This window comes from Grammomys surdaster, unplaced genomic scaffold (genome assembly GCF_004785775.1).
Source record: "Grammomys surdaster isolate TR1022 unplaced genomic scaffold, NIH_TR_1.0 357, whole genome shotgun sequence".
Lineage (NCBI taxonomy): Eukaryota > Metazoa > Chordata > Mammalia > Rodentia > Muridae > Grammomys > Grammomys surdaster.
The window spans coordinates 569,495-587,118 of record NW_021604776.1 but is presented as its reverse complement, the minus strand read 5'-3'; the positions used below and the strand labels follow the sequence as shown (position 1 = coordinate 587,118).

At 38.7% G+C, this 17,624-nt stretch overlaps 1 protein-coding gene across 4 annotated transcripts in view; it reads right to left on the bottom strand.

The window, feature by feature from the left end:
- The window catches only part of Zfx (zinc finger protein X-linked), a 47,368-nt gene that overhangs the window by 17,512 nt on the left and 12,232 nt on the right, over positions 1-17,624 (bottom strand). For 3 of the 4 annotated variants that reach the window (XM_028779595.1, XM_028779598.1, XM_028779596.1), the window contains 2 exons: positions 7,968-8,057; positions 3,665-4,234 (listed from right to left, as the gene is read on the bottom strand). In XM_028779595.1, coding sequence (XP_028635428.1) covers positions 3,665-4,234; positions 7,968-8,028 — 631 coding nt within the window. In that variant the 5' untranslated portion in view covers positions 8,029-8,057. The remainder of the gene's footprint in view (positions 1-3,664; positions 4,235-7,967; positions 8,058-17,624) is intronic. The other variant, XM_028779597.1, reaches the window with a different exon arrangement.

Genomic DNA, 17,624 nt, shown 5'->3' with positions numbered 1-17,624 from the left:
CCACATAGAGGCTCACAATCATCTGAGCCAATATACCTCCTTGACTTTTATGGGAATGTGTTACACATACATACATGCAGGCAAAACATTCATATACATAAAATAAATCTTTTTTTTTTAAAAAAAGGGTGTTCTTCCTCCCTATCAGCGTCGAGGCTCACACCTTTGATCCAGGCACTCAGGAGGCAGAGGCAGGATCTCTGAGTTTAAGTCTATCCTGAACAGTTTCAGTTCAGAACAGCCAGGGCTACATAGAGAGACCCTATCACACACACAAAAAAAGTTCTTCCCTTCTCGTGGTCCCTTTCTACTTTTTTATTTATTCATTTTATTTATAAGTGCTCTGTCTGCATGTACACCTGCATGCCAGAAGAGGGCATCAGATTCCTTTTATAGATGGTAAAAGCCACCATGTGGTTGCTGGGAATAGAACTCAGGACCTCTGGAAGAGCAGCCAGTAGCCAGTGCTCTTAACCCCTGAGCCATCTCTCTAGCCCCTTCCCTTTCTACTTTTATGACCCACGACCTACTCCATACACAAATTTCAATCTGTAATGTCAGCTTGAGGGAAAACAAGTAGTTATTTGTCTGAGTCTGACCCAGTTCTCTTAACAAGATAATCTCTAGCATCATACATTTCCCTGCAATTATTTTATTTTTCCTCACAGCTAAATATCTACCACTATATATCTACCACTTTTCTTTATCCATTCATCTTCTGGTAGACATCTAGCTGGTTTTATTTCTTAGCTATTGTGGTGTAGCAGTAAACTTTACCATGTAGGATTCTGTAGTACACTGACTCAAGAGTCCTTCCTTCAGGTAGATACCCAGGAATGAATGAATGAATGAATGAATGAATGAATGAATATATAAACATTACACACACGCACGCACGCATGCACGCACGCACACACATACTCATGCCAATAGTCACAACATACTTAACAATCTTTTTCTGTAAGCACTCTCTAGAAAACACCAAATACTTCTGTGAGATACTTTCTATCTTTCTGTTACCTAACCCATTCCTCCACTCTTCAAAATGTCAAATTTATATTTTCAACTGCCAAGAAAACAAGTATGAGACTGTCTCCAACGAGGAAACACATCATATTTTTAGCAAATCCTAAATCATTCTTAGCCCCCCAAACCTACTACCTTTCTTGAATGGTTATCATGACTCAATCTTACAAGCTAGAAATCTTAGGGTCAAACACCAGTTATCGTTCTGCATCCAAGTCCTGTCTAGCTAATATGAGACTAAATCTCATCTGTTTTACTTTCTAATCTCGAGTTCAGCTCTCCTCAATCTTCTTTACTATTAAGGTCTTTGTGATATTTATTGTTGTTTTGGTTTTGAGACAGGTCTTCCTGGCCCTAGAACTCAATCTTCTTAAATGCTGGGATTACAGAACTACTACTACACCCCAATTTGAGGTATTTTTTTTGTATTTCTTTCTTTCTTATACATGAACCACTTCAACTGTCTATCCTACTGCTACAAGGATTATCTTACAAAATAAACTTAAAATTGAAATAAGCTAGCTACATCTCATATTCCCTTGCAGACCAGCAAAAACTTTGGGAACTCAGTTCTCTCCTTCCACTGTGGGTTCCAGGGACTGAACTCAGGGCACCATCAGGCTCGTGCAGCAAGACATGAACACTTTTGCCTGCTGCACCATCTCACTGGTCCTAAAAGTGTATACCCGTGATTCTATTCCTGGAAATTCATTACAAGAAATGAAGTACAGAGATGTCACCACATCTTATGTTTCTAGGAAAGGCCAAGATGGAAACCACACAGGAACAAACACAGGCACACAAAGAAACATAGCTACCTTTTTATAATACATGTGATGTGCACAGTACATGTATGTGTGTGTGTGTGTGTGTGTGCGTGTGTGCGCGCGCACACATGCACACACTCATTCCCACTAGTCTACCTAGCCAGCTAGCCAGCTTGTCCCCAAAGAACCTGCTTCTTTGCCTCCTGTCTAAGGTCACTGTTGGCCACCATGCTTGCCTGGCTTTTACATGGTTTCTAAGGCTTGAAACTCCATTCCCCACACTTACATGGCAAACACTAATCCGATGAGCTATCCCTTCAAACCCCCAAGCCTTTGTAAAACATAATGCCTTCCACTCACCCATACCCTTTTCCTTCATCTTGTAAAACTAAAAACATCCTTCACAAAGGTGGGCTACTCTAGCCTCCACAGGAATTCAGTCACAACTCTGCCATCACTCTGTAACCTCCCTCCTGCAGTAGACTATAAGTCTTTCCCTCTAGTAATTATGGCTTTCTCTATGTATTTACGACTTATAACTGGAGCACCTACAGCAATGTATACAAAGTCCTGTAAATACACACGGAATGAAGGTTTCCTTTTTACAAAGCCATTTATTTCAAAAGTTCTATCATAACTTGGTTGAGATGTTATTTTATTTTCCAAGTTGAGATTACAGGAATACACGTACCACCACCAAGGTGAGAATATCTCAATAACTTTAAAAAAGATGATTTCCTATAAAATGCTGGTGGGCTCCATTATATGGTATACTAATTTCATGTATGAAAACAACTAGTTTATAAATAATTTACCAGTCCTTACTTATGGTAGTTTAGTGTCTTAAGGAGTAAGAATTTATACTGGGCTAGAACTATAGTCTACCTAACCTAGAACTTGATATCTGAAAGTAGTACCAAGAAATGTTATAAGACAGCTAGCGGGTGGTGGTGGTGCATGCCTTTAATCCCAGCACTTGGAGGCAGAGGCAGGCGGATTTCTGAGTTCAAGGACAGCCTGGTCTACAGAGTAAGTTCCAGGACAGCCAGGGCTACACAGAAAATCCTTATCTTGAAAAACCAAAAAACAAAAAGAAGAAGAAGAAGACAGCTATTCTCCCAGATGCCAGCTTAAAACATTTGGAGGTATGTCCCCAAAACACCTTAGTTTGCTTCAGTGTTCTAATAAATTCATCATGTTTGAAATAAATATGCTATAGTACTGTTCTTTCCCATTCTGTTCTATAAACAGTACTTTTCATACAAAGTACAGGAAGTATTAATGTACATACAAGAACTAAGTTCATACTTCAGGCGTTCTCTGATCATTAGTTTGTTTTCTGTACCTATAAGCATACAAGAATATAAGTAGTTTGGTCACGTGTCTTTCCAAGTTGTTTGAGGACACTAAGGAAGGCTGGTAATAGCCTAATAATCAGACCCTTCATAATTTCAAAGTTACAGTCTGTCTTTCTGTAACTGAAAAAAACCCTCCATTATGCCTTTATATAGAAACAAGTCAACTATTTCACTCTTCACAATTTTCAGTTACCTTACAGACTCTCAACTAAAACTCACCTTTACAGAGATGTATGTTGTTTTGTTTTGTTTGAGACAGGATCTCACTATGTGTAGCCTGAGCTGTCCTAGAACTCACTATATAGACCAGGCTGGTTTCAAAATCAGAGATCCACCTGCCTCTGTTTCCCAAGTGACGGATTAAAGGTGTGCATCAGCACACCTGGACAACGTATTTTTATACATTTCATCTTAAAGGACATTTAAGTTAAGAAAGTTTCACCCCTGGTGTAAGTAAGTTAGATCAACAGCCTTCAGAAGTACCTGTGAGAAATACTATACCCCCAAACTTACAAGAGATCATAAGGTAGTCCTCACAGTTGTTTTTGTCTTCATCCTGCTGGTTCACGGGGATCCCGTTGGCATCTATGACTGCTTCAGAGGCACAGTCTGCTACCAACACTTCTTCCGAGACAACATCAGCGGTCAGAGGATCTGTGACAATTTCTGCTTCTACTACACCATCATGAACCACATGTTCAACGTGACCAACGTCAGACACATGTATAGATTCACTTGTCAAGACATGTTCAGGCATAGATATTGAGGCTGAAGTAATATCAGAAGCTAAAACATCATCTGGAACTGTGCAATGTGTTAAAGAAACTTCTTCGGTTACATCTGTATCCAGCACTTGTTCAGGGATGATGACTGTTTCAGATACATCTGCTTCGTCCATGATATCTGTACACTGGACATCTTCTATAACAACATCCTCAATAACATCTTGGATTACAACTGAGTCTGGGTCATCAGGAACATAGTTATGTACGGTTATGTCTGAATCCACAACATCTGACACATAAACCGTTTCTTGTACTTCCACAACAATTTGATTACCATCCATGTGTGTAGCACCAGCTCCTAAAAAATAAACGAACTCATAAATAAGTGTGGTAGTTTGAATAAGAATGGCCCCTATAAGCTCATATATTTGAATATTTAGTCACCACAAAGTGTTTGAACCGATTATAAAGATTAGGACGTGGAGACTCGTTGGAGGATGTGTGTCATTAGGTTTCAAAAGCCCATGCCAAGCGCCAGGCCTAGTGTGCATTTCTGTGTGCATGTGTATCTATCTCTTCCTCCTAACCCTCTGCCTGTGGATCAAAATGTAAAGGTCTTTGCCTATGGATCAGGATGTAGCTCTTGGTTGCTGCTATAGCACCTGCCACCATGATAACAGACTAAACCTCTGTAACTATCAACAAGTCTCCAATTTAAATGCTTTCTCTTATAAGAGTTGCCTTGGTCATGATGTCTCTTTCTGGCATCAAAATAGTAGCTAAGACAGTATGTAAATAAAATCATGAATTTCAGCACTAAATAAATATTCCAACCAGCAAAATTATTATTCAATTTCTCCCAAGATACTACAGTAGCTTCTCAGTTTTCTCAAACATTTAGATTCCCTTGAACCTATTTTTAAATAAAATTAGAAAGACATTTTTTAGGACACTCTTACATATTCATCCCAAATCAATAGATAAGGAAAAACTGATAATAATATAATTGAGACAAGGAAAATTATTCGACAGTAAAATTCTAGGCATGCTCATTCAGTTACTTAAGGCATGGTTATGTAAAGTAATGTAACTATGGATGGCAGATGGGTCAGTTTTCTTTATTACATGTGTTTTTCATGTATTTCCTTCTTGTTCTACCTCTCTTCCCTGAACTTGTAATTTTTTTCTTATTTCCATCTTCCCCATGACTCCATTTTTTTTTCTTCACTTCCTTCACATCCTTCTTCTTTTGCTCTGGTATCACAAACATTCTCTCTAGGACTATAGAATTTTAGAATTTGATCACTATTCTGGGACATAAGAAGACCAGGGCATAAACAAAAAGAAGACCCAGAAAATTTGGTCTGTGAACAGAAAGAAGTACCACTGCTGAGGGGCAGTGGGGTAAAGGCAGGTAGTAGAAGGAACCTACCCACAACTTGAACAGAGTACTGGATTCTTTCTAGCTGCTTCCCTGCCCGCACTCCCCAAAGCAGCTCCTCACAATACAAGAAAGTCTTTGCCGGGCGGTGGTGGCGCACGCCTTTAATCCCAGCACTTGGGAGGCAGAGGCAGGTGGATTTCTGAGTTCGAGGCCAGCCTGGTCTACAGAGTGAGTTCCAGGACAGCCAGGCTACACAGAGAAACCCTGTCTCGAAAAACCAAAAAAAAAAAAAAAAAAAAAATAAAAAAAAAAAAAAGATCATGTTAACTTAGCTTTGGGGCTGGAGAGATGGCTCAATGGTTAAGAGCACTGACTGCTCTTCCAGAGGTTCTGAGTTCAAATCCCAGCAACCACATGGTGGCTCACAACCATCCATAATGAGATTCAACGCCCTTTTCTGGTGTGTCTGAAGACAGCTACGGTGTACTCATAAGTAAAATAAATAAATCTTTAAAAAAAAAAAAAAAAGAAAGTCTTTGAGAGCCCATCTTAGTTAAAAAAGTGACAGCAGATGAAATCAATTTTTGTCTAAAGAGATTAAATGACTTAACCAAGATCATTTTGCACAGTATATGGTGTGCAGTTAATATTGCTCTCAACAAATGCTGCAAATTGAACAAATTATGCATCCTCATGAGAAATACAAAATAAAATAAAACAAATCCCAGTATCTTAGCTGCCAGTCCAGAGAACAAAGAAAATTTGACAAGTCTCAAAAACAAAACAAAACACCCAAACCTCTTCAGTATATACATCAATGCTTCTGGTTAGTTTTCAGAACAAGCTAAATCCAAGTAAGTACCTAATTCAATCACTATATTCCTACCCAAACACTCAATAACAAAACAAGAAGAAAAACAAACAAACAAACAAACACTAGCCTGGCCATGCTGGAGGCCCACACCTTTATTCTCAGCACTCAAGAGGCAGAGGCAGGTAGACCTGTGAATTTGAGGCCAAAGCTGTTCTAGGACACAAAAAGAAACCCTGTCTCGAAAAACCAAAACCAACCAAACAAGCAAAAATGTAAATCATAGATGAGGGTTAGACAACACTTAATAGTTTTGTGACCTTGAGCAAGTCATGGAACCTCTGGGTTTCCATTTCCTCATCAGGAAAATGAGAACAATAGTATATGCCATGCATACTTCACAAGACTGTGACCATCAAATGGGACTATATGGGAAATGTTCTGAAAAACTGTAATGAGACGTTTCATTATTATCACGACATAAAAAGAGAGGCCCTGACAGATTTAGTGACTTGCTAAGATAAACAAATATCTTAAGTGCTTATCAGGACCAAAATGAAACAAGCCCTTCACTCTACCACTCAGGGCATTAGCTAGGTTTCGTTGTCACAAATAAGAGCAAATACACAGTGTATTTTTCTCCTAAGTTTCGTTTCTCTTCCAGGAACAATAATTATGCTTCATGTTCTAATAAAGAAGTATAAACTATCATTATCAAAAGAAAATCACCAAACTTGAAAGACCATCCTATGAAAAATTATGTTCTCCCCTACTAAATATTTAACTTTCTGATGAACTTGTTATTTAATATACTACAACCTGATCACTGAGAGACCAATGAAAAATGACTTAATACTTTCTAATAAAGACAGTTTGGCTGTGCCCACTTCAATGTTATACATTCTCCTGTGTCCCCTGGGCAGTGAAGAAAGACTCTCTGAGGGAACCTATGAGAAGGCTGTAAGAGGAGAGTGACAGGATGCGGACGGCCCTGGGTTACACTTTACCAGTTGGCTGAGAAAGAACATGTATATCACGTATATACATGTTGTAGTACATATTCTGACTAGTGGGCTAGATTAAAGAAATTCAGGGTAAGGAATAAATGTCACTGCCAAGTAAGAATGAGACAAGAGACTATGTGACAGGAGAATCAAGTGGCACAGATGTAGTCAAGGAATATTTTTTCAAGGAGATAACAGAATTCAGTGGATAACTAAGCAAGAAGATAATAACTAAAAAAGCCCACTAAGAGGTTGATATTACTGTTGTCCAAGACTGACTATTCCTTATGTAAAATGCTTGAAACCAGGAAAGTGGCACACACCTGCAGTCTTAGAACTCAGGGGGCTGAGGTAGAAGGACAGAGAATTCAAGGCTCAACCTGGATTTTAGAGACTGTCTCAAAAAACTAAAACAAAATGCTTGAGAACAGGGGTGTTTAGCATAGCAGACTTTTCACCTTTTAAAGTAGTCACACATACATAATGTTTCATTGGTAGAGAGCCAAGTAGAAATGTGAAATTCATTTCTTTCATACACGCTTTATACGTATAGTCTAAAGGTCATTTTACACAGTACTTGTTCATATGTATGTGCCTTTACTTCAACTGATGACATGATGTGAGGTGTGGAATTTTCTTTCTACTGTGGTGTCATGGCAGTATTCTTAAGTTCTGGGTTTTGGAGCATTTGGAATTTTCAGACTGATACTCAACTTATACTGACAAGAATATTAAAGTTCCTTATTTTTAAGAACGGGATGATAATGTGCTCATTTTCCATTTGTAGATTCTGAAATCCCAACATGACTAACAATGTGAGAGTTTAGCAATTGGAGCCATAACAACCTCCCAATTTGGTAGATAAAAAGTACAGCAATCCAAGTCATTATACCTGTTGCATCAAAAAATGTGTTTGGTGCTTGTGGTTGTAATTCAAGTCCATCTTCATCCATGGCCTTTAAATTCTCATCAGCCAGAACACCTAAATCAAGGGAAGCCAGTATTAGTTTTGGTATCCTTTTTTTAATGTCACATTTTCATTTCTGAAGGACTCGAGTTTTACAACAGATGAACATCTATCTAACATAAACATATAAATTCAAAGGATCACCTTTATCCAGGCTCATTTTAAATTGATCTACATGCCAAGTACACACCTATAATCATGATATTCAGAAGGCTGAGGCAGCAGACTCGCAAATTCAAGACCAATCTGGGCTACACAGAGGGTCCCAAATCAGTCTCAGCTATATGATAAGACCATGTCTAGTGAGGCTCTGTCTTAAATAAATAAAATAAAAATAAATTTAGAGCTGGGTAGTAGTGGTACATGTCTTTAAACCCAGTGCTCTGTAGGCAGAGGTAGGCATATTTCTGTGTTCAAGGCCAGGTTGTTCTACAAAGTGAGTTCTAGGACACTCAGGGCTAACCAAAGAAACCCTATCTTGGAAAAAAAAATCAATAATCTTAACCACTGAGTCACTGCTCCAGATCTAAATGCACATATATTGGTAATTTTTCACATATATGGAAGACCTTCACCCTAGCTGTAATGGTACACACTTTGTAATCCCAGAATTCAGGAGGATCCCTAAATATTCAAGGCCAAACTGGGTTACTTAACAGGATTTTCATGTGTTCCTCCCCCTTCCCCAAAAGCCTTTAGTCACCACCTAGGATCAAGATATAGAGCATTTTTAGGACCCTAGCACTGTCATCTGAGTAAGTCACATCATCCTCCACAGGATTACTTAACTACTTTTTGGTTTGGGTTTTTGTTTATGCAGTCCTGGCTGTCCTGGAACTCAGATCTGCTTACTCTACCTCTTGAGTGCTGGGATTAAAGGTGTAAGTGACCACTGCCCAGAAACTGATTTTTTAAGGTTCAACTAAATTCACTCTGTCATGGAAAACTTCTGTGCAAGTTTATGCATTACTTCTCTAAATTTATGTAGTCTTTCAAACACTATATTGATCATAGAATCACAAAGTACATGATTATAGTAAACACAATTGTAGTAAGCACTTTTCTTAACCCCCTAATTTATGCAAGTTCAATTTTCACAGTGTATTTAACTCTTTTGGCCAAAGGTAATTAATTAGCACTAGCTATGAAATGGTTAAAAAAACATTAAGTTCATTTTTAGCACAATAAAATAAAATTTCTACCTTCGAAAATCTGAAACCATGCTGGCTTAGACTAGTAAAATAAAGTTTACAAACAAACAAATCAACTTAATGCCCTGAGAAAATAGACGAAGCAGGAAGAGGAGGCTTACCAACAGATTTTTGGATGCTGAACCCAGAACTTCCTAATGCTCCACTTTATCCTCCTCCCTTGGGATCTTGTAAGACATCCCAATGACCTTAATTCTCCTTTTTCTACTTTAGCCAAAACCAACCAAACAAACAAACCCTAACGTATCAAGTAATGTACTACCTAATATTGTTTGATTAGTATTTCAAAAGATCAGACATCACAGATTTTATTTGTCCATGTTCTAAATACTGCAGAAACCTCCTCATTGGTTTCCCAGTCTCTACTTTCTAACCCAAACTAAATGGAACTATTAGACACATCTTTCTTTGGCTTTCAATTCTGTTAGTAAATACTATATGCTTGTGAAAATTTTAACACAAATGTAATTTTTCTAAAGAATCGTTTCTCTGTTCAAAGAAGGTTCAAGCTTGTACTATCTTAAATTCTAACTCCAAACTACCTTTCCATCACTGTCTCTCCCAACTTTCTCCCATGTACCTCTCACCACCACACATGCACACACACTCCAATAAACAAAAATGCCAGAACATTCCAACCCTTCTCCAGTACACCAGGGCCCATCAGTATTTCTAGTACTCGAAGACAGACAGGAGGATTGCCGAATTCTAACCTGGCTACACAGCAAGATGGTTAGAAAAATAAACAAAATAAAATAAATAAACACACACACAAACAGTACCTAGCCTCGCAAACACATAAAAGACCTAAGCTCTGCAGAGCTCTTTCCTTGCAAATGTTCTCCCCTATAACTCCAACATATATGCAATACTCTGGAAATGTACCCTCTCTACTCAGAACTTCCAGAGCATGTTATCTTTCTTAGTATTCTTGTTAATCACTTGCTTAATGTATGGAATTGTATTTGTATGTACTGAATTCATGCATGGTCATATACGTTAGGTGGGCTTTGGTACACATACAGAGGCTAAGAGGCCAACTTTGGTAGTCTTCCTTGATTGCTCTCCACCTTGGTTTTGTTTCTTTTCTAAATTCTTTTTTAGGTTTCCCCAAGGTTTTTCCAAATACCCTTCCTGTATTTATCCCAATCCCCTTCTTCTCCCATCTCCAGCTAAAGCTCCCATTTTCGCCCTGTCCACTGTCTACTACCCTGGCTTCTATGGTTACTTCAGGTTATACACAGAACCCTAAAGATTTGATTCTAGGACCTACACTTCCACCTTATTTTTTGAGGCAAGGCTTCTTACTGACCCCTTCCTGCCTTGGCTAGGCTGGCTGGCAAATAGGCTCCAGTGACTGGTCTGTCACCACCTCATCCCAGATTTTATGGAACTGTTGAATCCAAATTCAGGTCCTCATGCTTATCCAAGAGTCACTAAACTTAAAAGACTCCAGCCCCTATAAATCCTATTTTTATATGCTTAATTCCACATGGGCCTTAAAGAAATATCATGAGAAAACTCAAAATTACATAATAAATGTTTTTTCAATGTGCCAGCAATGGTTCTATTCATTTCCAAGAAATAGCTATGTTTGTGGTAAGAAGAATTATTTGAAATTAAAACAAATGATGGCTAGATTAATAAACAAAAAATGGTTTAACCATGAAAATCAAGGTGTATATGCTCTAAGCTGTCACTACTACTCCCTCAAGTCACCTCTGGATATAATTCTTTTCCCTTTCTAAACAAGTGCAATTGCAAAATGATAAATGTATGTTATCCTTCTAAGTATAATGAAATGTTAGATGAAATTAAGCCAACTAAGACAACAAAAGGGATACATATATTAAGGTACATCTGTAAGTCTCCCTACATGAGACTAATTCCCATTAAGTCTAAAAATTCTCAACTTGTAAAGCAACTACTTTATTCAGCTCTAATCTTCCTTGGCTTTTCTATTAGACTCTGACAGATAATCAATTCCACTGATTCCGAAGTTCATTCTAGCCTACTTTTCGAAGTGCCACCTTAGCCCCCTTCTCTATACAGCAACCACCCTGACTCCCCTCACATCACAACAGAGCCAGACCTTAGTCTGGTACACTTACTCCTTTCTCTTACTGTTTTCTCCCTACTCCCCAGTTTCAAGTATCATTTGTACAGACCACCAAAATCTCCATGCTCAGAGCAGCATGTTCCACTTCCTCCAGACTTAGGACTCTTTTGGCCACTCTCCTCTCTTTCTCCTTCCCCACTCACAGTCATATCTTGTCAACTACTTCTCCACAGGACTCCTCAGCAATCCATCTCAGTCCTTATTATCTCCAGTCTTATTATTGTCTCTCAGCTTCATACTTCCTGATCCCTGAGATATGAAAATAGCCTCTTAAGTGGCCCTGCTCCTTCTGCCACTCCCATAACAAATGACTAGGAACCCTGAACAACTCAGAGCTAGTGCCAAGGTCTGAGGTATTACTGCTATCTGTGGAAGACTAATCTTCCTACCACTGCTTTGATCAGGGCACTCTCCTGGGCTCAGAACACTTCAGCAGCTCCCCAACATTCAGAGGCTGTATAATTTGAACTCAATATGCCAGGACAGAATTATTTGTTGTTATTCTCATCTTCTTATCATAATCCAACATATTCTAGCAAACATGGAAGACATCCATTACAAGACTCATTCAAGTTCAGAAAAAAACACAATTTATACTTACAAGCAGAAATGACAATACCTAGGACTTTGCAACCCCTCTGGGATTAAACTTGTTAACTCCCTCTGATAATGAAAATGAAACTCTGCTGTTACAATGGAAACTACTTAGGAAAATGGGATCAAGTAAGGGTGGTTAAAAGGGGCAGGCCGACACAGAAGTGTATGCACTGGGGAGCAGGAACCCCCCCCCAAAAAAAAGCTAGACTAATATACAGAATGCTTCAGAACACCACAATGAAATACAGATGTAAAAGTATCATTCTTAGTGTTTTTCTTAAACACTCTCAAAGCACTTCTGAGACTGTCACCCCAATTTGGAAAAATATCCCCTCCCAGTACAAAAGTCATGATTATGAAAGAATTCAGAATGGAAAAATTAAGTATTAAGGGAAATATTGAACTAGGTGAAACTCAGGAAATGCCCCCCAAAAAAACTTCCTTTCTTCCAATCTTTAAAACAGGGCAACATAATCAACCCCACCAAGTCAATAGGAAAAGCAATGGTACTTCATCTCTTAAATTAGGAATTTGGGATAATTTACTTGTTTTATATTTCTGTAATTTTCTTTCTGGAAAGAAAGGGTCTTGCAATACAGTTCAGGCTGGACTCAAATGCATGGCTGTGTTCTATTTTCGCACACCTACACACTTTCTTGACTGCTCTTAAGACAAAGTAACAGGATTCTTAGATATTCACATTGCTAATATGCAAACCCACTTTTTTACTTATGGTCCTCCCAAAACCTTGATTTAATGAAATGTATGGCTGACTGGTCTTTTCACTGCCACACTCAAGAGAACGAATCTGTAGTGTATAAGGTAGACGAGACGCTTCAAACTTCACGAAGAGCAACAAAAGCAAACCTATCTAGAATTATGTTCAGAAATTGACACTGGTGAAAATTTACAACAATTAAAATGTAATTAATATCTTCCCTCTGAAGTTAGACTTTGTTCTCAAATTTTGCCATGTTGTTCAATACTAACCATCATTTCTTTTAGGTTAACGCTCAAAGTCAGCTATTCTTTTTATTTTTTGAGAAAGCCCTGGCTGTCCTGGAACTCACTCTGTAGACCAGGCTGGCCTCAAACTCACCTGCCTCTGCCTCCTAAGTCCTGGGATTAAAGGCGTGTCAGTTTTTAATTTATTTTCACTGCTATCACTGAGGTTTTTTTTTTTTGGTTTTTTTTTTGGTTTTTTTCCGAGACAGGGTTTCTCTTATAGCCCGGGCTGTCCTGGAACTCACTCTGTAGACCAGGCTGGCCTCGAACTTAGAAATCCGCCTGCCTCTGCCTCCCAAGTGCTGGGATTAAAGGCGTGTGCCACCACTGCCCAGCTATCACTGAGTTTTTACTTATCAGTAGTCATCAGTTTTTATTGTCAGCTGCCATCAGTTTTTCTTTAATTTCACTGCAATCACTCTAACAAGCACTTTTCAACTCACATGCACACCCAGTGGGCTCTTCATCAAGATTTGAAGAATTTTCTTAAACAAAGAACATTTTCTTGGATTTTTGGCACTAGAAACTTCAAGGGCCTTCAACAGAGAGCAAATGTTCTACCACTGAGTTGAATCCTAGCCCTGTTTTTCACTTTTTGAAGCAATTTCAGTAAGTTGTCCAAACCAGCCTTTAACATACCCTATCATGCCAAGCAGGCCTTTAACTTTCTATCCTTCTGCCTCTCAGTCTTCCTAGTAGCTGGGGTTACATATTGTGATGGTTTGTATATGCTTGGCCCAGGGAGTAGCACTATTAGGTGTGGCTTTGTTGGAGTAGGTGTGTCACTGTGGGTATGGGCTTTAAGACCTCATCCTACCTGCCTGGAAGCCAGTGTTCTGCTAGCAGTCTTCAGATGAAGTTGTAGAACTCTCAGCTCCTCCTGCACCATGCCTGCCTGGATGCTGCCATGTTCCCGCCCTAATGATACTGGACTAAACCTCTGAACCTGTAAGCCAGCCCCAATTTAAGGTTGTTTTTATGAGTTGACTTGGTCATGGTATCTGTCCACAGCAGTAAAATCCTAACTAAGACACATATCTACGTCATAAGGTTCAGCTATGTACCTTAGGTGTTTTCTTATCTTTTCTCAGACATTGCTAATGCACTTTATTTTTTCAGAACTAGAGACTGATTCTAGCTAGATCTAGTCCATGTAGGGTTAAGTGCTCTATCACTGAGCTTTGACTCCAGCTCCTTCCATTTTCTGTAGTCTTTGTTTTTTTGTTTTTGAGACAGGGTCTTACTAGGTAGCAAAGGTTGGCTTGTAACTCATGCAGGCCAGGCTGGCCTCAAACTCCTAAGTGCACTCTTCTGGCTTCTCTATCACTCATTAGAATTTCTATTACAGGATAAGTACTCCTAAATCTATCCACTATATCACTAACTTTCCTCTTATTTGCTTTTGAATTATGTATTTATGTATGTGGGTATGAGCACGTGAGTGCGGGTACCCATTGAGGCCAGGTGTGAGATCTTCTAGTGCTCAAGTTTCAGGTGGTAACGATCTGCCCAATGTAGGAACTCAATTCTAGTCCTCTGTAAGTTGTATGTGTTCTTAACCATTGAGCTATCTCTCCAACCCCTGACTTTCCTCTCTTTGTATTTGGCTTTCTACAAACTTTTTTTTTTTCTGAGACAGGGTTTCTCTGTGTCGCCCTGGCTGTCCTGGAATTAACTCTGTAGACCAGGCTGGCCTCGAACTCAGAAATCCACCTGCCTCTGCCTCCCAAGTGCTGGGATTAAAGGCGTGCTCCACCACCGCCCGGCTTCTACAAACTTTTCTATACTGGCTAACTTGATCATCACAAATTAGATCTTTTGTTTTGTTTTGGAGACAAGGTCTCTCTATTGTTATCTCTGCCTGTCCTTGAACTAGAGATCCACCTGGATTAAAGGCATACGCCACCATACCCACAGCAAGAGATCCTACTTTGGTTCCTAAATAACTGAGGGTTTTTTCCCATAGCAATCTTTCAATTTTATGGGTGGACAAAATGTTTTCCCAGATACTTCTGAGATCCCAATGGTTATTCTATACCAAACATTATACTGTCTTCCCTCTTGTTTCATTTCTCAGTTGGATGTTTTGGATGCCTCTTCCAAAGTGCTGCTTTTCCTCAAAAGCATTGTTCCTTTTGCTTGTCCACATTTACAGACAAGTTGCTAAATTAGTTACACTGACAGCTGGGAGATTTTCCTTCCTCAGCCCCATTGAAAATCTCTACTTTGCCAAGAAGTGAACTTGCATTCTAACAGTCACAAGCATCCGTTCTAGTTTGAGTACACAAGACAAAATATGTAATCAGTCAGGCTTTCCTTTAATGGTGGAAAAGTATTACACCTTCCAGGTCCTGCAGAATGATTATAAGCCACTTAAAATACTGCCCCTTAGCTGAGTCTAGCTGTATAAGCCTAATCCCACCTACTTGGGACATTGAGGCCTGACTGCTACAAAACAAATTCAGCCAAAAGAAAGAAGGGAGGGAGGGAGGGAACACTCTAGCACCCGGGAGGCAGAGGAAGATGGATTTCTGTGAGTTCAAGGCTAGCCTGGTCTACAGAGCAAGTTTCAGGACAGCCTGAGCTACACAGGAAAACCCTACTTGGAAAAAAAAAAAACAAAATGAAATAAAAATTAAAAAGAGGACTTGGAAAATAGCTCAGAAGTAGAGTACCTTGATGCAAAAGATCCTAGCTCAATGCACAGTATCACAAAATCAAAAAACCTTTCTTGCCACAGTACCCATTTTGTAAATCCATGTGTAAGTCAGGTAGCTATGCATTTTCTGCTACAAGACCAGCAGAGGTGGACTTACTTACATTGATAGGGAAATGGCTGAGCTTTAATCACTTGACTATGGCTTTGTTCTTTCTCCTATGACCGTTTTGCTTTGGACGTTAGTGTATCTATATAGGATGCCACTTTCTGGTATATGGCCACAGACTCACTAATAACTCTCTTGGTTTTTTTGCCCTGACAGATTCTAAATTGCTTTATTCAAGGACAAAGTATTCTGATGAAATGTAAGTTTCAGGGTTCCTTGGATCTAGATTTTTACTTCTTTTCCTCAATATGATTTTGAAAAAAAAAAGCGAAGTTATTTGATATTTATTCTATGGTAAATTTAAAGTCATGATTTTAATGTACCATAGAAAATAGTATGGAAATGTGTAAATAAAACAGAAACATCCATGAGACAGAAATTTTTAAAAATGAAATCACTAGTAACAATTATCACTAGTAACAATCACTAGTGATAATACAACACTCAACAGAACAAATATTCTTAGACATAAGTAACTAATCAATTCAAGCCCTAGTTCATAAGAACAGATTATACCAGATTGCTTTATTTTCAAACAATCCTGCTCACCTCCTCTGTCCAGGGGGAAATGCCTGCTGTTGTGAATGGAAGAACCCTGTCTTCCTTCCTTGCCCTGCCCCACTTGGAACTTTTGTACATTTCACTCAGGAATTAAGTCTGAGTTCTTGTTACAGACTAGTTTTTCCATAAAACCATTCTGTGCAAGGTTCTGTTTGCTTAAAGAGTCTGAACGTTCACAATCTATTAAAAGTTGGCCCTAAAACAACAAACCTAAAACCCTTATTTTTCCAAAGCCCCTTTTCCTGCTCAGATTAAGAGGTGCCAAAAATATCCTCTGAATTTAGCTATATTTGTAAGCTAACAATACCACACTATGCTAAAAGCTTTTAAGATTAGCCTGATGGTAGGAACAGTATACAAGCTTTGCACTTGTTTTCAGATATGTAAAGCAATAAGCTCCCCTTTATAAAAGCACTGTCCTTTAAATGCACGAAGTAATTGACCAATCCACTGTTACCATATTCTACTGTTTATCATAATGGAACGAATATAATGACTCTCTTGTTTCACCCTTTTTAACTTCATAGTGACTAGTTTTTAAGTTGCTTTGTAACTTTTGTTAAGATTTTCAACAGAAATCCTACTCACGTCTGTTTTTAGCTATAGGTGTACTAGAGTGAAGTATGTAAAACGATAAAGAAAACATAATATAGAGTGGAGATCAATTTAAATTACACTAGACGAGAATACATTACATTAGACAAGAATACGTGAAATAAAACCATCGTAGGTGAAAAAATCAATTTCCATCAAATAAAATGCAGGGTAAAGAAATGTTGGTGTTATTTAAAAAGGGTTATTGTTGGTGTTATTTAAAAAGGGTTCCCTTACACATCTGCTTTGTTCCTGTAATTTCTGCCAATCTTTTCCCCAACTAAACATTTAATTCATCACTGGCCTATTCATTCCGGTAGTTGTTAACTTAGTTGAGTACCTTTCTTACAGATTCCCTTTCTCAAGGAGTGAAATATGTCCTTACATTAAAAAAAAAAAAAAAAGCTTATTAGTAGTGGCAACTGCCTTTAATTCCAACAAAGAGGCAGAGACAGGCAGATCTCTGTGAGTCAATCTGGCCAGTTCTAGCACAGTCAAGGCTATATAAAGAAACTGTCTCGAAAAAAAACAAACAAAAACAAACCAACAACAACTTAAGCTAGGTGATGGTACATGCCTTTAAACCTAGCACTGGAGAAGCAGAGGTAGGAGGATCTCGAGTTTGGTCTACAGAGAGAGTCAAAGACAGCCAGGACCTCTCTCACAAAAT